At 39.4% G+C, this 26111-nt stretch overlaps 2 protein-coding genes across 5 annotated transcripts in view; one reads left to right on the top strand and one right to left on the bottom strand.

The window, feature by feature from the left end:
* Positions 1 to 2491, top strand: part of RNF19A (ring finger protein 19A, RBR E3 ubiquitin protein ligase) — a 55098-nt gene extending 52607 nt beyond the window's left edge. For all 3 annotated transcript variants that reach the window (XM_079301390.1, XM_079301389.1, XM_079301388.1), the window contains one exon: positions 299 to 2491. In XM_079301390.1, coding sequence (XP_079157516.1) covers positions 299 to 971 — 673 coding nt within the window. In that variant the 3' untranslated portion in view covers positions 972 to 2491. The remainder of the gene's footprint in view (positions 1 to 298) is intronic.
* A 4790-nt stretch (positions 2492 to 7281) lies between these two features.
* The window catches only part of SPAG1 (sperm associated antigen 1), a 36690-nt gene continuing 17860 nt past the window's right edge, over positions 7282 to 26111 (bottom strand). The window contains exons 11-19 of one of the 2 annotated variants that reach the window (XM_079299544.1): positions 24465 to 24881; positions 24012 to 24111; positions 21753 to 21905; positions 17510 to 17682; positions 14402 to 14543; positions 13310 to 13436; positions 10456 to 10623; positions 8266 to 8628; positions 7282 to 8101 (exon numbers count right to left, since the gene is read on the bottom strand). In XM_079299544.1, the coding sequence (XP_079155670.1) occupies positions 7970 to 8101; positions 8266 to 8628; positions 10456 to 10623; positions 13310 to 13436; positions 14402 to 14543; positions 17510 to 17682; positions 21753 to 21905; positions 24012 to 24111; positions 24465 to 24881 (1775 nt within the window). In that variant the 3' untranslated portion in view covers positions 7282 to 7969. Of the gene's footprint in view, positions 8102 to 8265; positions 8629 to 10373; positions 10624 to 13309; positions 13437 to 14401; positions 14544 to 17509; positions 17683 to 21752; positions 21906 to 24011; positions 24112 to 24464; positions 24882 to 26111 lie in introns of those variants that run through there. The other variant, XM_079299545.1, reaches the window with a different exon arrangement.

Genomic DNA, 26111 nt, shown 5'->3' with positions numbered 1-26111 from the left:
TCAGCTGTTCTACATGCAAGATTACACTTTGAAACTGTAGATTTTGTTACTAATGGAATCACATGTGACTGCTTAGTGCATTTGCCAGGGTTATTTCCAAAGAGGAGCCCCACTGCTGTAGCTCAGTAAAGCGTGTTTGGTCGTTCAGGCTTTGTGTTTTCCTTGGGGCTGTTTATTTGGTTAAACACGTCTCTTACAAGATCCGCAGTGAAGGTGAGAGGGGTGTGTGTTGGCAGCAGCAGGAGTTAGTTCCGCGCTCCGGTGGCCGCCCGTGCTCACGGATTCTCCCCCGTTGCAGGGAAGGCACCAGCCTGGAGGTGCAGGTGGATATCGAGTCCAAGCCGGCCAAGTTCCGGCACCCCAGCGGCAGCAGCAGCGTGGAGGAGGGCGGCGCCGCGGGGCGCGGCTGCGGCGCCCCCGAGGGCAAGGCCGGCGCCGCCAAGTGGGCCAAGGACAGCACGGCGGGCAAGAAGTGCAAGGGCAAGCTGAGAAAGAAGAGCAGCATGAAGATTAATGAGACCAGAGAGGACATGGATGCCCAGCTGTTGGAACAGCAAAGCACAAACTCCAGTGAGTTCGACTCTCCCTCTCTGAGCGATAGCATTCCATCTGTAGCAGATTCGCACTCCAGCCATTTCTCTGAGTTCAGTTGCTCAGACATGGAAAGTATGAAAACTTCCTGTAGCCATGGTTCCAGCGACTATCACACTCGCTTCACCACGGTCAGTGTTCTCCCAGAGGTGGAAAACGATCGCTTGGAAAACTCTCCACAGCCCAGTGGAATCCCTGTGCCTGTTCCAACAGCCCCGAGCACTGATGTTCCACAGCTGAGCTACATTGCTGAGGAAAGCATTAATAACGGATCTTTGACAGATGTAGATTTGGGTGTTGGTGAAACACTGAAAGAAGCAAACAACAACCATTCACAGCAGGCTGTGGAATTAAGCACTGCTGTTCAGACTGAAATGTAAATCTGTAAGTGCTGCAAAAATATATTTGCCACTAAAGAACCCTGTCTCAGCTGATTGAATCACATGCGACTTCCATAAGTTTCAGGTGACCAGCAGAAGCAAGGTTTTGATAGAACTGCATTTTCTATATACTTGTCTGATAGGTAAAATACTTCCTATGGATCTCCCACCTGTGTGAAGAGACATGAAGGCTTTAACCAAGTGCATTACAGCAGTACAAATACGTCCATGTTTTGTATTTTTGCCACAACTTTGCTTGAAAGCGTATACTTGGTGTATTTAGATGAAAATTGGTAAATTCTTAATATGTTAAATGCTGAAATGAATAATATGTCCTGCACTGTTCACTTGGAAAATATGGGGTTTGGGATAAAGGGTGTTAGCTGAGTATTTGTGACTTAAAACCATTCTTGTGTGAACTCCTAAATTTAAGGGAAGCAGAGACCTATAGAAACATACTTCAACAGTGAATATTCAGAATGATAATTTTGTTTCATTACTGGACACACACTGTATTTAGAATGCATGTAGAATGAACTGCATATCTTCAGATGGATGTAGCCTGTGTCAGAAGTGTTTGTATGTGTGTACACTTTGAGCAGGATTATGGCTTTTACATAATTTCAAAACATAAGAAGCTGGTACTTAATATATGGTGGAATGGAGACATCACCTGTGTAGAACAGTGGGGTTACCTATTTATTCATGCAACCAATCATGCAGCAGATAAGGCTACTATATAGTGTATAAAAACTGTAAAATAACAATACAGTGATTTCTAAGCATTGTAGAAAAGCAGATGCAGTCACCTTTCATTAGGGGGAAAATTGGTGCCCCGTCCATTCTTGGTGCCTTTGGAAAAGACTGGGTTTGAAGTGCCTGGTCGTTTGAGGATTTTACTGTAATGTTTTCCAGAATGTCCTCTTTGGCCACCTTGGATCACAAAAAGAAAATCCTAGTGAAAAAAACGACTGTCATAGATATAATAATGAGGTATTGGCCTACCAAAGACTCACTCAGGCTTTAGTGGACATGACATCTCTTTGCAAGACATGCCTGTCTTCAGTCCCAGAATCTTAAGTGCAGTGCAATGCCTGCCCAAGTGCAAAGATGGGTTCCAAATATGCTGGCTTTTTTCTTTTTCTTCTGCTTATGGAAGATGTACAGCTGCACACAAGCTGAAGTTGGCCAAAGCGCCTGCACTGTTAACGTTTTTTTGCTAAGTAATTCACTAAAATGAAAAAAAAGTCGTGAATCTCAGAATAACAGTTACCAATGTTCTGTCTTGTGTTTCATGTATTGCCATTATGGTGCTACTGGAAGTTTGATTGGATGAAGAGAATGCCATGAGCTACAGTCCTTCCATGACTTATCCTCACCAGTTCCAGTAATAGCTTATAACACTAGTGCCAGTTACGTTTCTTGGTAATGCTTGTTACAGTATTTGTATATTGGCAATTCGGTTTTGCTCAATAATACGCGTGTAAACTGCATATCTGAAATAAATGTCTAAATACTGACTTCTAGTGGCCTGTTGTTTCATGTGCTGATCAGCCTTGTGAAAATGGGTATGTTTCCAGGGAGTCTTTTTTCCTGACTGCTCTTACCTCTTGCTGCCTTTATATATTTTTATTTGATTAGCTGTGTTTTGGAAGTTGAATGCTCTGATTCTTGGAGATGTCAGATCTAAAGTCAGTTACATTTTGTACAAGATTTCAGCCTTCTCTAAGATTAAAAGAAACCTGAGCTGTCTCTGGCAGGGAGGACAGTAAATGTTTTGTGAGAAGGATGCAGTTCTGGCCTGAGCTCTTTAAACAAAACTGCACCCACTTGGTGCATGTCAGATCACTGACTCTACTCAAACTCTGTTTTCCCTGTCTAAAGCCATGCTCTTCTCACATGGCCTGCACTGAGTTCTTTCTGAAACACCACAGACTGGCCAGAGTTTCTGGGTAATACCTGGTGGTTTTTGCTCAGCTGAACTGCCTGTTCCTCAGGCTCATTTTCTCACCTGCATCATGAGAGGCCAGGGAAGTGAGAAGCTAAAACTGACAGGAATGCATTGCAGAAGCCCAAGCTGGATTGCCTCATCCCAAAGTTATACTGCTGTCAGATGGAAGAGCTATTTCAGCAGGTTTAAACCTACCTCTTAATTTCTCAGGACCTCAGTTTTGCTGTGCAGGTAATTGGAAATATGGTTTACTCTTGCAAATAAATTTTAGTAAATAATACCATTATTTTCAGTCACTCTGAAATAACCCGATGATTTTTTACATCACTTTAAGAGGTAATGTTAAAATGCAGGTAAGTTTTTTCTGGAGGTAAGTTTTTAGCAGAAAACTGATTTGCTAATTAATTGTGTAACATTTTTTAATTTTGAAGTAGTATTTCATATGTGAGGCAGTCTTAACAGCACCAATAAATTTAATGCAGAATTTTGAAAAAATTGATAAAAAAGTAAAAGATACACTTCATTAATACACTAATGCAGAAGATGCTTCTCTTACTTACAAATCTACTGTAAGAACTCAATAATTCTTTTTTCACTGAAATAAATTACAGGAAAGATCAAGATTACATCTGGTCTCCCAGTATGGTGGTTCTTTCTCAGAAATTTTTTTCATGATTCCTTGCCAATTTGACTAATTCATGTTGGGTTGTGGATATTGAGGAAATTCATTGTAGTATCTGCTGTATCTGAGACTATTTGAGACAGTTACAATGTTAGATAAAAGCCATCATAAAAGCTTTTCTCATGATGTTTGCATGTCTTTTTTGTAGTGAAGCATCCAGGCTTGTACATCCATCCTTTCATTCAGTGTCACTAAGGTTTGCATGTGTGAGCTAACTACTTTTTACTGTTGCATAAAGATTTTTTTTACTGACTGACATCTCTTCCAGTCATTCAGATTGATTTCTAATAGTTGCCTACTTACTAATGCCACCACTCGAATGGATAATAATGCATTTTAAGGATAATCAAGCAGAAGGTTGAAAAATACTAGAATTAATGGACTTAAAACCCATTAATATTCTAACTGAGGTGAAATTTTGGCAGTCGTGAACAGAAACTTTGGAATGATGTTGAGATTTGTTTAGAATTGCTTTCTGAAATGACAGAGATCTGAAGAGCACAGTTACCACTTGGCTGTTCCTGCCAGTCCCAAAGGTGACACACTGGCGTTCCCAGGTGGAATAATCTGGTGTTGCTGTGGGAGCAAAATGGTTTCCTTGTGAGGATTGGAGAACCCCAGGCCTGGTCGTGGTGGGAAGCACAATCCCAGACTGGTGACAATGTTTTTGTTTCCTTTGGTCTCAAAGAGCAGGAGAAACAGAGAAAAGTGGCTGTGGGGTACTTGGTAATTGAAGCTGGTCTGGAGGAAAAGGAGGAGTTTGATCCCAGCCCCATGTGTGACTCTGAACTGTGCTGAGCACAACCCAAGTGTTGGCAGATGGCTCTGGAGATGAATCTGGCACCTCGCTCGTGTGCCAGCCCAGGTCACTGAGTGTCTGTGAGATGTGACTGTCTCAGCTCCTGCCTGCACACACAGAGCAGCAGGAAGCGCTTGGGGAACAAACCCAGCAAGCTGCCAGGTACAGATCTCCTTGCACCAGGTCCTGCTGAGCTGACTTTATGAAAGGTTTTGATTCCATCTCAACAATAAGGACATTAAACTTCCCAACAGCCTAAAGTGGCGTGGTTGTGCTTAGAGCTGTGCTGATGGGGGTGTGTGGGCTTGAGCTTTACTCACAGGCTGCATTCTCAAGAGATTTCTAAGCACAGCATTCTGTGTGGGGGGCACTTCATCCCCTTATAATCCTTCTTGCTTACAAGGGAAACTACTCTCATGTCACTGTGTTAACGAGGGTGGAATTCAGCAAAGAGCAACCGAGAAGTGTTTGCAAGAAGATGGCACAGCCCCAGCTGGAGGCTGGGTCTGCACGAAATGTCCCATCCCCGCGGCCAGGGAGGAGCAGGGACTGGGCTCGGTGATGATTCATCCCCTGGGCCAGCAGGGTGAGCCCCTGCCCAGCCACCGGCCTCTGTCCCTCGGGGAGCTGCAGCTCTCCTTTGCTGAGCAGTTACACTGACTGGGGTCATAAATCCTCATGTACAGCAGGGAAGAAGCTTTGCGCCCTGCTCTTCAAAACTGTTATTTTGTTTATTGTAATGAACAAGTCTAAGTCTTCTGACAGGCCTGGCAGCCACAGGAATAGCCCTTTATTGTGCAACTGGATTCTGTAAAGCAGTGCAGGTTCTGGTAAGTGGAAATACATCCCACATAAGGGCAAGGAGGGTGGTTTGCCAGTGGGGCTCTCACCACTGCCGGCACCACTACGCAGGGAGAGGGGAAGAGTGGTGGCCTGTGGTAAATTGATTGGGCCAGGGGAGCAACCCTGCCATGCTGACATTCAGCCCTCAAAAATACTTTGCAAGGATCAAAATGGCAACAGTGTGACCCACCCCCATTCCTGTGCTATTCCCTGGCCACTGACTGCATTGTTAGTGGTGACAAAGAGTCTTGCTGTCATCTCTTGTGTGAAAAGCAGGGATGTGTGTCCAGAAGCAGCTGGTCTCTGCAGGCCAGGTCCTGTGTGTGTGTCTGGCTGCATCGTTGCCACTGCAGGGTCACATTCCCTGCCCTGCTCCCATCTCCTGCAGCACCAGTGTGCTCTTCACTTTAGTCCTGCTGTTGGGTTTGGTTGGTTTGTTCTTACAGAGGTGGATGTTGACACTGGGGGAGTGAGTGACAAGCCAAGCACAGAACACCATGCTGGGATTGGGGTGTCCCTGCCACAAGACCAGGTAAGATATCTGGGGTGCTCTTGCTCCCTCCCTCCTTTTGCCCACTCTCTTATTTCTGGGTGCTGTGTCCCCACTTGGGCCATGCACTGCAGTGCTGAGGTGGCAGCTACCTGTGCCTGGCAGAGCAGCCAAAGCTGCAGAAGAGATTATGATTGTGGAGGGCAGAGGCAAACAAAAAGGCAGCATAAATAAAGGCCAAGCACAAAACAGAAACAAGATTTAAAATATGAGTGTTCAAAAATAGGAGTGGAACACTAGACCAGGAGTGTCAGGGATGGGAACTGCCCAGGGAGAGATGAGCTCCTGGCCCAGCAGTGAGGAAAGCAGTAATTCAGCTCTGTGGCTTCTCTGCTGGCCATTACACAGATGGGACACAGAATGCATCTTGCAGCAGGTCCCACGGTGAGCAAGGAGCTACTTTTGCTCTGCAGCTGCTCCAGTGCCACCTGGGATGCTGTGGCTGCCTCTGTGCAGAGGCCACTCGGCCTCACCTGGCCAAGGACCTTGTCTTTGACAGTGATCCCACACTTGCTGTTCAGCTGCAGCTTTTGGGGGCTGCAGAGATTGCTCCCACAGTTTCCCAGACTAAGGCAAGAGGAACAGACTTAGGCAGCCCTTACCTGTCAAACAAATGGTGAAATCCACACCCAGATACTCCATTCTGCACCCCTGTCCCCAAAATGCCTTCCAGTGCTCTAATGCTGTCCCCTCAGTTTTGAATACTGGTGCCCTTGGCTCAGCTGGTTCAGGCCAAATCAGCAGTACAGTCCCAAATGTGTTTGGTTCAATTTTTTTACAAGTTCTGTGCCTTTAGAAATTGTTCTGCCTGTCAGGCCCTCCTAAATGCTGACTAAAAAAGCAGCCAATCTCAGTGAAACCTGAATGAGGCAGGACCATCACCAAAATGACTGCAGGCAATGCTGGTGTTTTACATCCTCAACCAGCTGAAGTTTAGGGTCTGCCTTAATCTGAGGAGGTCACACACACAAAGTGAAAACCCATTAATTGCTAAGTATCAGTTGTACTGATGATGCTTTAGGAATTAAACCCCTCATTTCTGGCACTTCAAGCTGAAACTAATAATCCACATCAGAATTATAAGCCTAAAGTGTACTGAAAAGAAGCCTAATTATACTTTTCAAGAAAAAACTTTATTAATTAATATACACCTGAGAAAAATTTTCATTAGGACAATATTCTTAATGATACTTCTGCAGTGCTAAGTGAGTCTGATATACATTTATATCACCTGTGCAAAGAAGGCATCAGGGTATCTGAAAAATTTAAAAGCTTCACTTCAAAGGAACTTTGTCAGAATCCAATATAAAACACAAGTAATGCCTGAAATTTAAAAAAAAAAATCATATTGGTCCAAAAAATTGTTTTACTTTTAGTTTTATAAATATATCTGTAAATAGAAATAGCTGGAAGTTTAAACAATCTGAATTCAAAACTCAGAGTTAAACATTTCTACTGCGAAGTGCAGACACTTTTTTGTCTGTCACTGCCCAAGAAAAGTCACACCACCAGCCATCCTCCTGCACACACAGGAAAAAATTCTCTGTGCACTAGAGATTACTCACTTGTTAGAAACATACCCATCCATTTAATAATTGTTTCCATGACAAGCTAATGTATAATTCCTTCACCTTTTTTGTTAAGATGGATTGAGCCAAAATATTGAAATCTGTTTTGTACAGACCAGGATAGTGAAAAAACAGATGGTCCCCAATGAGTTTTCTGAAAAATGGTAATACCTTTTGTAAAGGTACATTTTAGCAAAGGTACTGCTAACTGACCCATTTATCTTGAAGATCTTCCTTACCACCTGAACACAGAACTCACAAAATTATGTAACAAAGTGATGACTAAGAGTGTATTTACCTATTGTACCATCAAGGTATTTCCCACCGCATATATAATGTAAAATATATTTTTCTGAGTCTAAGTAAAATCAGTATGCCAAATGAAATGAACTCTATTACTGAACACAGACAGGCATTAAATTCTAGAGATGTATACAACTACAAGAAAAAAAGAGCAGCAAGTTTTAAATGTGTATATACTGTCAAAAAAAGGAGAATTCCAGAAGTCCAGGTACAGACCCACTTGAATCCAGGCAAGTCTGCAGAGTTCATTCATTCAGCTTCTAACATGAACTATATGCATGCAGCCAATGAAATTCAACTTCCTAAAGTTCATAAACCTTTTTAAGGCTCTCAAGATCTTCCAATGAGTACTGATCACTCTGGCTTTCTGAAAGTACATCAAACAGTTGCTGTACCTCTTCTTTTTCATTTTTGCTAAGAAGGGCCACCACCACCTGAAAAAAAAAAAAACCCAACAAATTTTATAAACAGCACAGGTTGACTGAAAACCATAATATCTAACAGAGATACAAAAGTCAGTGTGTTTTTTCCTTTTAAGATATGAACATTTCTTTAGATTTCTGTGCAATTTAAGTACACAATCAGTCTAGGTTCTTACCTTAAATCTTTCTGCTTTGCTTAAGTAGAAAAGGTGCTGATATGCAAGGCCAGGGTCTTTTCCAGCTACATAATGTTCCAAAGACTGGATAAAAACCAGAAGGATTTCTCCTTCAAGTTTGTTACTTAGCAGCACTGGCAGTCTTTTTGGCTCAGTAAGTGTCAGCAGATCTGCACAAGCAGCTTTATCCTTCGTGGCATTCACAGCGTTCACCATCTGGCCGAAGTCGTACGCGTTGGACGGTGCAGACACACGGAGCCTCTCGGGGCATGGCCGAGCCTCTGCCTTTGCAACAGCCTCCTCAGCAGCAACCCGGGCAGTCTCAGCATCTTCTGGTGTCCCCTCCTCCTGTCCATCAGTCACCTTCACAAACAAAGTGGCAACAGATCACTTAACCCGGACACAGAGAAAACCTGAAGCTTCAGAAACTGCATTTATCCATCACATCACTGGATTAAAGCTGGCAGTCTGCTTTGTTCTTACGTCTACTGCCCCCAGAACAGGAGCTCTCTAATTTCCCTTTAAAGGCTCACAGTCAAAAGTGTGCTTTCTACAGCTCCTTTTCACTGCTTGGCACTGCACTATGCAAACACCCCTGGAGAGCACTGGCAGAAAGGAGGACTCTACACACACATTAAATGTGAAGTTTCAGAAGACAGGGACAAGTGGAGTCAAGGCAGCAGACACACGTTTCATTTCTCTGCTGTACCCCCAGGGCTGCACAGGCACATGGCAGCTGGATCAGGTTGTTGTTTGGAGTCTTGCTTTGGAAAGAGAAAGCTCAGCATGGATAAACTGCCTCACTATCCACTCACTTCTCCTGAGACTGCAGCCTCTAATGAGTTTCATGAATCAATCACTACAAATTAACTATGGGGCCAATTGCACTTGCTAAAATCTCTTCCAAGCCATCAAGAGTTGTGAAATTAGCATAACCTAAAACTAACTAAACAGGGCCTCTCAATGCCAAGTATTTTGAAAAGTATGAAGATACTGTATTGCATAGAATAGGGGATTAGTAATTTTTGGGAAATACTGGATTTACCTAATAGACATATTGTTCTATTTTTCAACAATCCTTATAATCAAGAGAGAAACCTAGACTGTCTTTTATATAACTATAGTTTGATTAGCATGGAATAATGATGATAAATTTTTTCTAAACATTTTTCTTTGCAGTCTGTTTTCATGGAACTACCTTGTTCTACAGCAGGTAGAAGAGGGGAACCTCTCCACAGGGGCAGTTGTAATTATGACAGCAAACATAAATGCTTCCTGTTTCACCTCTAGAAAAATTACCAGTGCCAGCAACATAGTTAGCTGGTCTCTGGGCAATGTGGTCACTTCCCAAACCTCCTCTAAACACTTTCCAGGTCTCTTTGTTTGTCCCAACTCAGAGCTTAACTAACACTATACCAGCTAATACTGGTTACATAAAATCCCATGAGCTCGTGACAACCTAAAGTACTTCAAGAACATTTTTTTCTCCTATATTAATAACTGCAGCTTCCATTATACCACATTCTGAAATGACAGTATCAAATTACAGTATCCCTACACACATTGTTAACATGAAAAGAGGAAAAGGAATTCTTAAACGACCAGCCAAAGCTACAATCCAAAAATATCAGATGACTGAGAAAATCCTTTCATCACCTAATTCTGCTCAGAACTGTTCAAGCTAACATTTTCATCTTGTACATAACATTACATCCCATGTTTCTTTTGTAAGATCCTACAGATGTTTTACTCTTGCTCTTTAGGGTAGGATTTAACTTTTCAGATTGTAATTTTACAAACCAGCACAGGAGCAGCCAGCACATCTGCTGACCACAGACCTCTGCCAGCTCAGCCCCAAAGGCTGCCCAAGGAGCACAAACTTCAGAAACAAAACTGCTATTTCACTGTAAAACATGTATTTCAAAGTTTAGGCAGCTTTTGTTTACAAGCAGCATATCCTCAAGTTTAGTGCCATCTAAATGGACAATTCCCGTTCCTGCTGTAGTTCTGAACATACTTGTGAGCAGTCCAAGCTTTATTTTATGCAAAAATATGCCCTCAATATGGTGTGACAAATGCAACACCATCCCCCCCAACAACACAGATTCAAGACAGGCAAACAAAGCTCTAATGTGATCTCTTAATATGTGTAGTTCTGTTGTGTTTGCTTTAAAAAATGAACAGGTATACCACCTCTTGTATGGTTATTTTCTTCCCTTGCATTTGTTGGTTGTCATCTCCAGCACTGGTGTCAAGGTGAAGCAGTTGGGTTACCTCCTCTAATTCCTTCTGTGCTTCAAGAACATTTGGATCTATTTGAAGTACCTTGTTGAAATCATCAACACTGGCTTCATAATTCTGTAAGCAGAAGAAAATATTTTTCTCATAAGCACATCACTAGAAAAATAAATCTGAAGTACCATACTGTCCTTTAGAAGTAAGAAAGGTAAAAATTCTGGGATCTGGACATGAAGTAGACAAAAAATAATCTAAATACTGATAGTGTGATTTCATTAGAGGAGAAAAAAGAAATGAGAATGAATTAATGCTCTGTGACTAAATACTTCCAATTAAATATGGAATATGAAATAATTTATTCTCAGAAACCTATTCCCTGTATCAGAGAGCAAATTATTGAAGTTTGTGGCTTTTAAGCATAATTTCTTACAGTGTAACTCTGCCTCACAATTAATATAATGAGTCCAGCAAGTCTGCATACTTGCTTTGTCAATAAGAGAGTTAAACTGAGCTTTGATTAAAGATGTATGTAATCTTCCTGGGCTTCAGTCCTATAGACCATCTCTTACAGTGAAATTTTGCTAATACTTGAGAAGACTGGGATTATGTTATGACCTGTGGACTAAACAAGATTAGGACAAACATAGTGACAGAGTGGCATTAGGACATAGTTCCTCAATAATCAGTCTTGTAATTTGTTTAATGCTATTATTTCACACTTTTTCTGCATAATTACTATTTTTTAGACCCAATTTTCTGGAGAGACAAAGTTAATAGCATCAATTGAGGAAGACTTGAATTATCACATAGAAAAATCAAGACATCTCAAGGGCTGGACTATTAAAAACAAAGATGAAATGCAGCAGTAAGCAGTAGAAGACGATGCAGACAGTAAAAGACCAACTAATTTCTTTTGTCAGTGGTCTAGTATTTCCTTTGTTCCCAAGCAGCATCATAAGGTTACTATTAAATCATCTGTATTATTATGGAAAAAAAAATCCTCATGGATTTTCATCAGCACCTCAACTGTAACAGAGGAGCCAGTGCCCAAGTCACTCAAACTCTTTCCCACATTTTGTTCCACACTGGTGGCCAGTATTCAAAGTACAGAGAAGGCTGCAGGCCATCAGTAATGAACTGAAGCCTGCTAGGCCATGAAGGAAGAGTGAAAAAATGAGAATTATGTACCCCAATGAAGGAATGCACAAAGAGGTCAGGTTGCTTTCATCAGAAATCCACTACTAATTAAGCATTTGAATTACAGATGTAAGGATTCTCAACTATAGAGAAATGAGATTCTGGAAACAGTAACAAGGGTCAGCAACAGCTCTACTGAATTTAAAACTGCCCAACAAAAATCATACAAGATGACTGTACCCAAAGCAAGGCAGTGGACAGCCAGCTGCAGGAGATGCTGTTTGGGCTCCTGTGTCACAGCCCTAACCCATCTCACTAACGTTTTTTTTCTGATCTTCCCTTAACTACATCCCAGTAAATCTGTAAAAAAAGCCCTCATTTACTACATTAAATTCCACTGCAGCTTTTGTAGTTAGATGTGTGTCTATAAGACACTAATAACACTTCCCACCTTAGCTAGGTCTTTGCCAAGACAGAGTTACAGAGTTATTTGTGAACTTTGGATCAATTTTGTCATTTTCTCTCATTTTACCTATCACTTTCATCACTGAAATTAGCAATAATGAAGGCACTAAATACAATTAAATACATAATAAAACATTTTGGGAGTCTCCAGCTGAGACTGTTCTGGAGTTCATCAACACTGTTTCAGGTTGTCTTCAATAATACAAAAATACCATTTTTTTTTCTAGGATATGCAAAAAAGAAGTCTTTTCTCCAATTCTCCACCTTCTTCATGGATGTGTAATATCCTTTTTTTCTGTCTGGTAGAATCACCATGTGCTCCTATTTATACTTGTAAATTTAATACAAAGCAGGTGAGAACTGCTGTCACGAGCCTGCAAAATCAAGAAGCTGATAATTCAACACCAAGTAAGAGCTTATGTGCAGAGCAAGGATTGCTGTGGGAAAAATACAGAGTGTAAAGGCTAATTCAACATGGGGAACCAGCAGAGGGAGGGACAAACAGAACAACATGGTATGAGTGATGAACATATCCACTCAGGATGGATATGAACTATGTGTCTGCATCTATAATGATCAGGTAAAAAGATACTCTAAAAACTGTACATAAGATGAGCACTGTAAAGATACCACCACCATGCAGATGGAAAGGAAAAGGCTGAGTACTGACACTGCTGCAGAGTGACAAAGCACAGTACTGACAAAGAGTTGTAATGCATTTGGGGAATAGAGAGAGAGAAAACAATGACAATTAAAACCCCAGTTTAATATGACAATTGAACATGAGCAGATGCCAAGACAGCTTGAGATTTTAGTTTGGACAGATAAAGTCAGACTTGGAGAGAATCCATTTGTCATCAGCAAAGTTATAGTAAACTCCTTGACAGATAAAACAGACTGGGATACCCAGAAGGAGAATAATGGAACATTAGAACAGTTTTGAAACTTTTTTATCCAATCTCCAATCAAACCTTACTTATTGCAATATTCTTGTATTTTCTCAAATTATTACAGCAACATGCAGGTTTTTATATAGCAAAAATATTTATATCATGTTTTATGTACATGCCTAATGCTGTACAAAGTAATAGATCATCACACTGAGTTTGTATTCATCCATTGATAGCAACTACCTTATTGCCTTTGAAGAGGATAAGCAAGTTTAGATGTGCTTAAGAATACCTGCCATGTTCTTTTGCCTCACCTGTAATCCTTTGTACGCTAGTGCTCTTCTATAAAAAGCTTTAATATTAGAATCTTCTATCTGAAGAACATGATCACAATCCCGTTTAGCCTCTTCATATTTATACAGTTTCAAGTAACACAGAGCTCTAACACAGAAAAACAGAATATACTGCAATTTAAGTAAATTCTACAGTGCTGTAGTGCCAACATCTAGTGACTCACAAATGTTAGTTACAATACTTCAAATAATTTAGTCTCAATGTGATTTTCTTTAAGTACATAAAACTATCAACTATCAAGAACATCACAGGATTGATTTAGAGACGGCCAATTCCTGCAATAGAAGTCAAAATTCAAGTGTGACTAATGCTTGAAGTTAAGCAGGTATGCAAGTATTTTAAAAGCAGAGCCTATGTTAGTACAATATGATGGTACAGTGGTTAATGTAACATGGATTTTATACAGCCATTCTGGGTAAAAAAGTGCTCTGGATTAAATAAACAACACTGCTCTCTGTGCCTAATTATTACTTGGAACTCTCCTACTCGTGTACTGGTCTAATCAAATCCTTCTTAGTTTGTAGAAGCTGATAAGATTACAGCATAAAGAATTATACTGCTGAATTAGGTCAACCTTTAAAATAATGCTGATGTTCTTGCTTTTATACTATTTACTTCTATTTACTTTAATACTGTGTTCTTACTTTTATTTTCTCAGAATGTACATTTTCTCTGAATTATTACTCTTAGTGTCTGAGATATTGCTACTACATGTTAAGTTTTCAATTCAATTCATACCAGTATTTTTAAAAAATGCTATGCTAATTGTAACTTCTACTATTGCTTACTCTATTTATATAGAACATTTTAAGATATATCAATGACATTAATACATGCTCCCCTTGAAATATGTTTTTCAAGAAATCCCTTTTGTTATAAACCAAATATATATATTGTAAATATTGTATATGTATATATAATGTATATTCATCAAGTAGGAAAAAAAAAAACCTTTTCATAACAATGAGTGAAGGGATGCAAGATCTTTATTTGAAATTAGAAAATAAAACTGCTGTTATCCCACAAAGCAGCATTATCTTTTGGATCTTTACCTGTTAGTGTAGACACTATATTCCTCAGTATTTAACTTCATGCACTCACTGTATTTATTTGCAGCTTCTTCATATTCCCCCGTTTTTACAAGCTCATTCCCTTCATTTTTCAACCTCTTGAACTCCTCCATAGCTTCCTCACCTACAGCATGAAAGGATCAGAGTGTCACATAAGGTCAGTTCATTAAGGGTGGCTGAATGATCTGTGCAGACTAAGGATTAACGCCTGGCAATGAGTCCCTCTGCCATTCCTGTCCCCAGCCTCCCCTGCTGCTCCAACAAAGGCATGGCCACACCTACATTTGGCTCAACAAATATTTCCCATCCACCTGCTCTGCTGAAAATAATGGGAAAGCAGCAGACAGCTCTAAGCTTCCCCAGTTTCTGTGTGGTACAGAGGGCCCACCTGTGTCCACTGAGACCCTGCTTTTCCTTACAATGGTGGAGATTTAATCAGCAGGATTAAAGGCCTTCCAGATCTGCACCATCACACCAAGGTGGCCATAGTTTGATCTAATGCTCTCTTTGCAATCAACTACCACAATTACTATGCTAAACTGACAATGACAAACAAATCATCACATCAGTTGGAGTTAGGGATGCATCGGTAATATTTTACTTTCTAAAAGACGCAGTGAAGAACATGGAAACACTTAACTACACTTTTTCTAAAAAAAAAAATCAATACTGTGTTTTGCCTTTCCTTCTTAATTCCACATAATTTGCTGCAGACATTTTTGGCTACAGTTTTTTGGCTACAGTTTAGGCTACAGTTTTAGCTGTGTTTGTAATGAAAAATTGATCCCGACTGCAGCTTCGTGACTCTGTTGTGAGCAAACAGTAATGAGCAACACAGCTCTAAGTAAATGATAATGAAATCATCTATTTTTTGCACCATGCTAAAGAATATGAGCCCCCTGCTAAGCTTCAGGTTTTCAACACTGTATAGAACCAACAATTTTAACTAGTAATTGAACTCACTGAGATCTTTTATAAAAACCTGGCAGTTTCCTATGCCAGAAAACTACATGTGGACTTGGGGAAAAAATAAACTACATGAAACACACAACTAAATTATAACTCAAGTTGTAAGACACAAAGAAAAACATATAATTTTTGCAAAAAAGTGTCAGCCAACAGTAAGTTTTAGCTACCAACTGAACATTATTGCTGGCAGCCTTTCAGTACCAGCTATCACTGTCAGGTCTCACTGATGCAGCAGAGGCCTGAGAAGGCAACCAGAACATTAAGAGTCAGCCTTCAATGAAGAGAACAGTTACACAATCATTATTTAATATTTCTAAAAACAAAGCCTGTTTGTTCTATTTGAAATAGACTAAGACATGTTTTGCATGAAAATGCTGCCAAGCACCTGGAGGACACTCAGTACTGCAATAATGCATTAGTTACAGATAACCCCATCACTGGTACACATTTGGTCAACAGCCCAGTTACAAATTGCAGTCACCTCTGCTGTTAATCTGGGGGAGATTATCTTCAATACTACTTTATATTGAAATAAACTCAAACTTAATACTTCAATAAGGAATCATAGTGTTTTAATCCAATGCAAACGGAGTTTTAATGTCAGTAACAACTGAATCAAGAGCTTCCTTCACCTTATTTACTGAAGGAGAAAAACAGAACTTGTAGTGAAGGGGAAAAAAGTCAGGAAGGAAGTTATCTTCCTAGAGTTCAGCACTCAGTGTATGTATGGACAAGTCCAGAACATCTTTGAAATGTCAGAACATCTCCTAAATGTCTTCTGCCAAAGTTGGGTACTTGTTTGAGTGGTGGCTTTTCTGAGGCAAAACTGTGTTATAACTGTATTAATGAAGACAGAGAAACCACTGATGCTCATGTCCTGGGGGGCAGCAGGCACAGCACTGACAGCCAGGCAAGGGAGGTGATTGTCTGCTCTGCCCTGCACTGGGGTGGGCTCACTTTGAGTGCTGGGGGCAGTTTTGGGCTCCACAATGTAAGATATATACTAAACCATTATGTAGCACCCAAAGGAGGGACACAAGCATGGTGAAGGTCTGGAGAAGCTGTATGAGGAGAGGCTGAGGTCATTTGGTCTGTTCAGCCTGGAGGAAACTGAGGGGAGACCTCACTGAGGTCTTCAACATCCCCACAAGGGGAAGCAGAACGGAAATCATGCCTTGGGTTTTAGCTTTTGTATTTTTCAGAATCTCTGCTGCTTAGCATGTAACTCTGAAACTGCATAATAGGTGTTAGTAAATTCTCCTCACAGGATACTTAAGACAAAACAATCCCTTATAGCTAGAGATTCAAGGACAACTGGTACCCAAAAAGCACAAACAACAGCAAGGGAAAGGGGGCAAGCCAGGAGACTGATATTTCACAGCCTGGGGCTGTGGTTGGACAATTGACTCCAATATGTAGATGAACCTAAACTTATAAAAGTGTAAAGACTGGTGACCAGGAGTCGTCTTGGATTTGATTTGGGTGTATCCCCAGCCAGGCTCTTGCACTGCCCAAAGTGCATCCTTTCAATAAATACCTATTTCATCCCTTTTGCTCTGTCTACTCTCTGTTCCAGGTCAGCCTTTCCAGGCATCAGGGCAGGCACTGATCTCCTCACTGTCGTGACCAGTGACAGGACTCAAGGAAGCAGAGCTAGGGGAGGTTTAGGTTGGGTATCACAGAAAGGTTTTCACCCAGAGGATGGTTGGGCACTGGAACAGGCTCCCCAGGGAAGTACTCATAGCAACAAGGCTGACAGAGTTCAAGAAAGGTTTGGACAATGCCCTCAGGCACATGGTGTGCCTTTTGGGGTGTCCTGTGCAGGGCCAGCAGCTGGGCTTTGGTGATCCTGATATTTTGCTGATGAGTATTTCTGCTGATTTTATATAACTTCAGAGATTACATGCTGCAAACTACATCACTTGATTAAAAAATAATTACCATAACTGCCCCACAAAGCACATTAAACTTCATCATGTAAATTACACTTATTTACTTTAGCTTTTCACAAAGGTCTCTTAATGAGTATTTTTTAAAGCAGTTTCTTTGACATTGTTAAATGTATTCAATTTTCTAATCAGGGTTATTTTCTGAATGTGTATCTGCATTAGCTATACATACGATTCATCTGCAGTGGTTCTTCTCTGCTGATGTCTACAGTATTTGGCTTCTTCTCTGAAGTGGGGGCTCCTCCATCCCACCTGTGAATCTGAGCAGCAACTGGAACAACTGGAATTGGTGGCAACTTTTCCCTCCAGCTGGGACCATCCTGATCTATTAGTGTCTTTGTTATTCTGAAAAAGAACAGCCCCACCAACATGACTTTTCATATATTTAACTCACATTTTAATAACTTACAACCAATTCAATACTGTAGTGTTCCATTTTAAAAGAAAAAATCCTGAACAATTTTCCTTAAGGTTAATTTGAAAATATTATCACAGCACTCAACAGTATCATATTCATTTAAGATTTAGACTTTTTCCACTTTAGAGTATTATGCTGGCATTTAGAAGACAAGCTGACTTCAGCATGACCTGTAAATATTTAAGCCAATGACTGATTCTGCAACTAAGCTCTAAATGCTGCCTACCACATCCAGTAAAGAAATACAAAAACCCCAAACTATGTATTTATTTTGGTTACTCTTCTCAGTTGCTCATAGGTGTTATTTGTGGTATTTGTAGATTACAATATTCTCAAGTAAAATGTGATACTTAGATTTGTAATTGTCAAATGAAACCTCTTCCACAACAACTGTCTAAAAATCAATGCAGGTCACAAATTAGTCTGCATTAAGTTGCATTTTATATTTCTATAGTCAGAGATGTATTGTTCAATCCCCATTTTAAAGTACTTTAATTGCATATAAAAACTGTTTAGTCTTTCTTAAATCAACACATATCTATATGTCAACTATTTCCACATATATGTGGTTCAATCCAGAAACTATTTAACTTTTTAACTATTTAACATTGCCTTTTTCTCTTCTGGAGAAAGGCAAAAGGAGACACAGTAAGTGCAGCTGTTTAAGTTTTCACGGCTTCATTAGAAATTTCGTAGTGTTAGGAAAAAAAAAGTCAATTATGAGAATAACAGTGTGATAAACATCTCCTAATCTCTAAAAGGGCTTAAGAATCAAATTCAACTGGTAAAAAGTCTAACTTGTAACTGAACAAAGCAAAATTCTGAATTGAGTAGCAAAGCAAGTCACACGGATATTACAGGAAATATAACTAAAGGTGCACCTCTATCTAATACAGGAATGAAAAACAGACTACTTGAACACACATCCAAAACAAAAATTAAGAACCTTGAAAGTGACATGAAGAACAACATAGAAGGAACATAAATTACCCAATGGAGTTTTCTTATTTACTTTTGTTCTTTTAATGCATCTGAATAACAGTTATTTTTAAAAAAAGTGTCAGTGTAATATTTTAGCAATAGAATCAGAGTACTCAAGACCATATTCTTTTCCCATTGTGGTCTGACAAAAAACTAATGCAAGAAGCAGCACCAGTTCTAATCTCTTTTATGTAAAACGGAAAATTACCAAAATATTTTAAAGAATGATAGAAACTGAAGTCTGCTTGTAGAGCTACATAACAAGCAAGTTTATGTCTTACACTATGCTGCATAAAAAACGTGTTCTTGACTTGAAAGTGAATTTCTTCATTCACATAATAACACATTCCATAGTATAATGTAGTTGCTTTATTTGTTTTCTAAGTGATCAAAAAGACTATTTTAATGTGTGTTAACTGCACTGCCCTTGCAGGGGGGCCTGTACCATTCCTAAGCACCTTAGAGGACACACCAACAATGTGGCTGTCAAAGTACTGCTTTGCTTTAATTTTACTAAAACTTCTGGATTTTAATGATAGCCTGATGTCAATTGCTAAGAAAAAAATGTGGCACACCACTGTAAACAGAACAACCCCAAGATTTACTCAAGTTGTTTTTTTAGGAAACAAAACAGTATACTTCATATTAACATGTCAATTAATATAGATATTTCCCACAGAAAGTAATGGAGTAATTCTACAGGAAACCAGAGTCATACTGACTTCCAATTTAATTTGCTTTTTCATTTATCATAATAGGCTATAAAAGATGCAGGAAAACATCTGATGATCAATTGACTTCTTGTAATATCATAATGAAAGCAGAGTCTTTTGCAAAAATGCATACCTGTGTGCCATGCTTAGTTTAAAAAGCATAGGTGTCTCAGGAAAAAGCTGGGACAAATACACTCATTTCCCACCACCAGCACCTGACCTGACTTAACAATCCTGCAGTTCTGGAGCTGATCACAAATTTCTTTCTGCAGTACAGTACTCACATGGGACTTTGTAAAAACAGCTTCCCATGCAATTTACTCACTAATACTAAAGGAATTGGGACAACTGGAATGAAACTTTTAATAGAAGTAAATGCAAAAATATATTCCCACACATTAGAGCTTCCTGTATTTCTAACAGAAAAGAGCAAATAATGAAAGACTCAAGAGGAAATGAAAAGACACCAAGTAGGAAATCCATTGATGTTCACAAAGCTAGGAAAATGCCACAAATTAAAAGCATGCTTGAAATGCAATTTCCTAAAAAAAAAAATCACCTCAGGAACCAATAAAAACACAATTTAACATCATCTAATCAACATAATAAATAGTAAAATAACTGTTTACCCTTGTTTCCATTATGTACCTTAACTCTTACTTATTTCCATTTGATTGCAAAATGATCAGGTAAAGGCTTGATATTAAAAGACCTTGTCTTTTATGTCAGTATTTAAAATATGCAATTCATTCTCAGGTTTTCAGAAAGTCTGCTTAGCTATGCAAGCACAGAGAGACAAGCTTCAACATGGTTTATCAAACCCACCCTCACACACAAGAAAAATGATGAATTTTTCCTGTTAACATCCTACAGCGTAACTCTCCAACTTCCCACAGAAAATTAAAAACCAACAAATGCTCCAATAAAAGAAGGTTAAGATCTGATCTTCCTAATATAAAAAACCTCAAAAAATATTACATTTGGAGTAGTGTCTTTAAGCTAAAAGGCAGCAGAGTAATGTTTCTCTAATTTCTTTAGAAGGGTGTCTTACTTTGGAAATGAAAACTAAAGCTTTAGTACAGTTTCAGTTGAAGTTTCAAATGATAAAAACGGTTTTTAAGAATATAGTTAAAGTTCAGTAACGTAAGAGGTCTGTGGTTTAGAAACGAATAATTCGCAAGCAAAAATGAATTACCAGCAGAAGAGAAGAAGGAAGAAGCAGCTGAAATAAGGTGATGGGTTGCCAGGGAGGAAAAGAGTAATGAGCAGTGAAGCTAAAAACATAAGGAAGGCCTAGAGAGGAGAAAAGGAAGAGTGTTAAGGGGAAAAGGGAAATAAGCTTATTACTAAGTAAGTTCCATGTCAAGGAGAAATACGAAAAGACCTTCTGCAGATAAAATAAGTCAACAAGGTTCTTAAAAAGTGTAATAATTACATAAGTACCAGGATAAGCAATCCAACTCCACCTATCCAAGTGCTCTATTATCCCCATAGATAAAGAAGATCACTATCAATTTTTGTGTTATCAAAAATAGGACTTCTAAGAGATTATAAAGTGTCCCAATGTCCCCTGGTCAAATAAACAGAATTAAAAGAAAGATATTATGTACTTTTAATGAACAGTGCAGGTGATCATGGCCTTGTCTTAGGGAAAAAAACCATACTAGATTCCATTGTAAAAGTCACATGCACATGGGTTCTTGCTCAGTGATTAATGGCTGTTCTGTTTCCAACTTCATAGTATTAAAGCGTAATTAGAGACATTCAGACCCCTCTCTTAGCAGCAGGAATTAATGTTGAAAGTATTCATACTTGAAAATAATATTCAATTATATCTTTTACACCTCTAACCTTTGTAGCCAACCACTGTATTAAGCTACTTCAGTACTTCCACAACTGCAGCATAAAGAAGGATTCACACTTAACATACATATTCAACTGCCACAGAAAGACCATTAATATATAAAGGAAACAGGATGTCAAAGAAATGGCATGGACCTTAAGTATTATTTTATATAGTATAAAACAGAAGTTAGGAAAGAGAACAAGTAGAAGCACTGTTAAAAAAAAACAACCTTAAAATATTTAAAATATTACATTTTTTAAAAACAGGAAAGAGACCTACTCCTAGGAGAGGAAAGCAGGAATTATGGGAAAACAACTAAAAGAACCACCAATCCTCCATAATGAACTAGTTGTGCAACAACTCTCAGGGTACTGAGTAATGGAGGGAGCATGTAAGACAAATTTGAATTCTGTTTGTCTATTTTGACTGTTATCAGAGAATTTCCATGTGGAATTACCTGTTAGCACTGTCATTTGCTGCCTGGATGCTGCTGTCTATCTGCAGGACTGTTTTATAATCAATGTATGCCTGTCGATACCTCTCCATTGACTCATTTGCCATTGCTCGCCGTAGAAGAGGCTTAAGGGAAAATGGCTGAAGCTCCAGAGCTCTGGGAAAGCAAAAAGAAAAATGCAGGATTGAAAAAGAGTAACTGAAATCAGAATAATCAAACTGTTTTATGATACACACAACTATATGTAATTTTGTGATTTCAGATGGCAGTTGGAATAAAATAACCACAGAAGATGGGTCTGAGTGGTTCATATCAACATCCTAAATTACACCCAGTTTTGAAATTGTTCATTTTTACTACAGCTTACTCTACTCAAACTCTATCTTCCATCTGGAAAACTGCTCTCATCACCAAGATATGATTGATGTAATGGCACCTGCTTAAGAGCAAAAGCTGTTTTCCTTAAGTCATGCCTAAATCTACAAGGTTTTATATATGGTGCTTTTGCTTACATGAATTTCAGTTCTTCTTTTTTAAATTAAAGTATGCACTTTAAAAACCCATTGACTAAGATGGGAATATGGACCTGTCTTTCTCTGGACTTTAAGTTTCTGCCTATCTTGTGTCTGCTTACATTTGTGATTGTCTGCCTGGTCAACACCAAGCTCAACATTGTGGACTCAGAACTCCTTCCCAACACCATACACTTTTCCAGCAATATGAAGCAGTCCACAAAGGCTCTATTTCTCAAAGACCACCTTCTTGCTAAAGAGAGATAAACTTCTGAAATAGTGAAATTAAGATGAGTCTAGACAATTTGATTTTATTAAGTCATAAAGCAATCCAGACTGAGATATCCCAGCTTTCTGCTACAGATACAGTCAGCTCCAAGATCAGACCAGGCTGCCCAGGGCTTGATAGAGCTGGGCCTGAAAACCCTCCAAGGGAATCTCTGCCCAGCATCTCTGAGCAGCCTGTTGCAATGCCAAGCACTCTTCATGGGAAAAGGTTTCTCCTAAAATAACACTACATAATTTTTTACTTTGAAATCAAGTAACCTATTTGTAGATCATCTATTGTATTGTGCTGCCTTCTGAAGATTTATTTGACATTGCCTAATTTACATGTGTTTGCAGGTTTGCAGCTCTGCTTCCCAGTCTCTAAATTATTTCTACCTCTGTATTATTTCTACCCCTAAGCATCACGAGTCCTTGTGCATCCAGGAAATATGCATGACATTAAGGACACTATCATTAGCTAGTAAGAATAAAAAGCTTCTAATTAGTAAGAAGACAAAACCAAAACCTCTGTATTACTGAAGCCAGCTAAAGGCTTACATACTTCAAACTTCCTGAATAGAAAAATGTGATGGTTCCTAAATACACCATCTTGGCTACATGTCTGTGATCCTGCATTCATTTTAACAAAATACTGCTAATGAGTAATTTTTTTCAGAGAACTTATTCTGTCAGGTAGAACATATATAGTAAGTTAAACGTTTTGTACCTTTGTACTACAAAGGTACATGCATATTTTATTTTTAGTTTTGGAAGGCTTTAACAGTAGAGTTCTGCTATACAAAAAATTCCACTGATTAATTAATATGATTTCTAATTCTTTTAACCTTAAGCCTCAGCACTATAAACTCAATCTAGGGAAATATTAAAAACCCCCAAAACATCAAAAATACAGTAATAATTTAGTGGGACACAGTGTTTGCAAGTTATTGAATGTGCCTGATCTCTAACTCCTGTATCCTTAAAAGCCACAATAAGCAGAAAGGATTTAAGCTCAATTCCTTAACAGCTGTAATTACTGTTTATATCTATGTCAAGTATATATTAAAAAACCCCAAACCAAAACAACAAACCAACAAAGAACACACACACATACACCATACATGTGTTCAAAAGCAATTTCCAATCCTGTGATAAGCATCTGGCTTAACGAAGCTTTTAAATTCAAGTTACTGCAGAACTCCACTGTAAATCTGCTTTTATATCAAACATTTTAATCCTGCTACATATTTCTGAGAACACAACAAGCTTAAAAACTACCCTTACACAGTGAGACAGTAAGTGAGAAGCTATTCCTTTCCTAGTTTCCGTGTGATTGTTTACATAACAAAGGTATTTGTCACTCAGACAGAGAATCAGACTTTATTGATACTGCTCTGAGTCAAACAGCACTAGCAATATATCAGTTAAAATGTTTAATCATCACTAGGAATGTTGCTGCCCTATATGGGAGGTTTCAATTTACCTGTTACAATCCTGAATGCAGTCACTGCAGTTCCCTTCTTTGAGGTAACATGCTGCTCTGTTTGAGTACAAGATACTTAAATCGTCTGGATTTTGTTCTCCTAAAAGAAGTTAAAGTTAAAATTAAACTGTATTAAAGAATTAAAAAATTGCATATTCCAAGCTGCACTGCAGTGATGCAGTTTGCTGACACTGCAAAACAGTAAAGAGCTTTCTTTTATCAAGTATTCAAACATAAATAAATGCCAACAGCTCTACCCCAAGAAAATTAAAACATTATTTCACTAATCTTCCTATATTTTTGTCACGTGAATTGCTGTCTACTGAAATGAAGAAAGATTTACTGCAGGTAACTCCTTGTCAAAAATCCAGGGACAGGCTAAATTCGTTCATTTGTAATTCCTTTAAATCATCTAAACAGTTTTAGATTTAAAGCACAAGGCATTACACTCACCTAGACCAGTGACATATTCAATTGCTTCCGAGTATTTCAGCACAGCTTCTCCAAACTGTCCACTCTTAAATAATTCGTTTCCTTCACTTTTTAGTTTTGCTGCGGTCGGAGGAAGTGAAGTGGAACTGTCACCAGCAGCCGACCGAGACCCTTCTCCATGCGCTTTGATCTCCTCAGCTTCGGCGCTTTCACTCTTCTCATCACTGCGTAAATAGCCATTAACTTCGCCTTCATGGTCCGACAGCAGCTTTTCTGCCTTCTTCTCTGTCGCGCCTTTCTTGGCTCCGCTCTCAGCGCCGTCCTTGTGTTTGCGCGTGTCCCGGTCGTGCGCCTTGCCTTTGCCGTGGCTCTTTCTGTGCGCGTTGCCCATCGCGGGCTCCCCGGCTGCCGCCCGCGCTGCCGCTGGCGCGGCGGAGGCTGCAAGGGCGTTAATGAGCCGCGTTAGCGCCGCATCATCGGCGCGAACTATGGGCCCGCGGCCGCGGGGGTGTGCGCAGCCGCGCCGAGCGCAGCCTGCGCGGCCCGACGCGAGGGGGGCTAAGCTGCCGCAGGAACGCTGCCCGCGACACGCACTGACTCCTGCTCACAAGTAACCTGCAGTGTTATCCAGAAGGGATTACTACTACGAAGCCCCATTTCTCCTTGCTGGGCACAAGGGAACCCCTGTCCTGAGGTGTCACAATGGTACAGGGCTCACCTTGAAATTAACTCTTTAAATATCGCCTATTACAACACGGACGCTTTGATCTTCCACGACTAAATCAAATGCTTGCATATTAAAATTACATCACATACTATCAAAACAGTAACGTTATACAAAACTTTCCTCAAATATAACATAGAATAGGCAGGATAAAAGCTTATATATCCTTCTCAAGAAGATTTCATTCAAACATGTCAAAAACCCTTTCATGCATACTTGTGATCATTACACTTTCACTGTTATTTATTACAAATTTATTTAGGAAAAATCATAGAATAAGGGTATTAGATCATAAAACCTTTATCTTCTACATGGAGCTGAATGCCTACCAGATTACCACTGCAGTATTCAAAGACAGATTTCTGCAGAGCCTGACTCTCGATTCTACTGAGAACAGAACAACTCTGCCTTTTGATACTATTAAGGTGCCACCTTCCCCTTCCCTTAACCTGATGTATTTGCCTGTCCAACAGAATTTTTTCACATAATGGTACTTTAAATTGACTTTAACAAAACCTCTGACACTGATTCAATAGAGATGAACTCCAGATGGTCCAAAATAAAAGAAATAATTTTTTTTAAACACACAAAATGTTACTGAAAACGAACTGAACAGGATGGCAAAGCACCAGATTTGTAGCAACAATAGATCCTCCAGTTCCTCCTACTAGCTGAGCTCCCTGTTTTGAAATACCATGTTTAATAATAAGCTCATATTCCACAGTGGGAACAATGATAGTCTAAATCTACCCACACAGACATTTTTGTAAAACTTAAGTTATTTGTATTTGAGACATCCACCCACCTATCCAGCTGGTGGTGCCAAATATACCAAAAAGGTTTAAAGTCTGTTTGCCAGGGAGAATGGTGCTAAAAGGCATGCTGGACAGATGAATGAAGACACCAGTGTATTAACAACTTCCTTAACATACATGCTAAAATAT

The sequence above is a fragment of the Erithacus rubecula genome, assembly GCF_903797595.1.
Source record: "Erithacus rubecula genome assembly, chromosome: 3".
Classification (NCBI taxonomy): Eukaryota; Metazoa; Chordata; class Aves; order Passeriformes; family Muscicapidae; genus Erithacus; species Erithacus rubecula.
The sequence above is the reverse complement of the archived record's forward strand: the minus strand, read 5'-3'. Positions and strand labels throughout refer to the sequence as shown.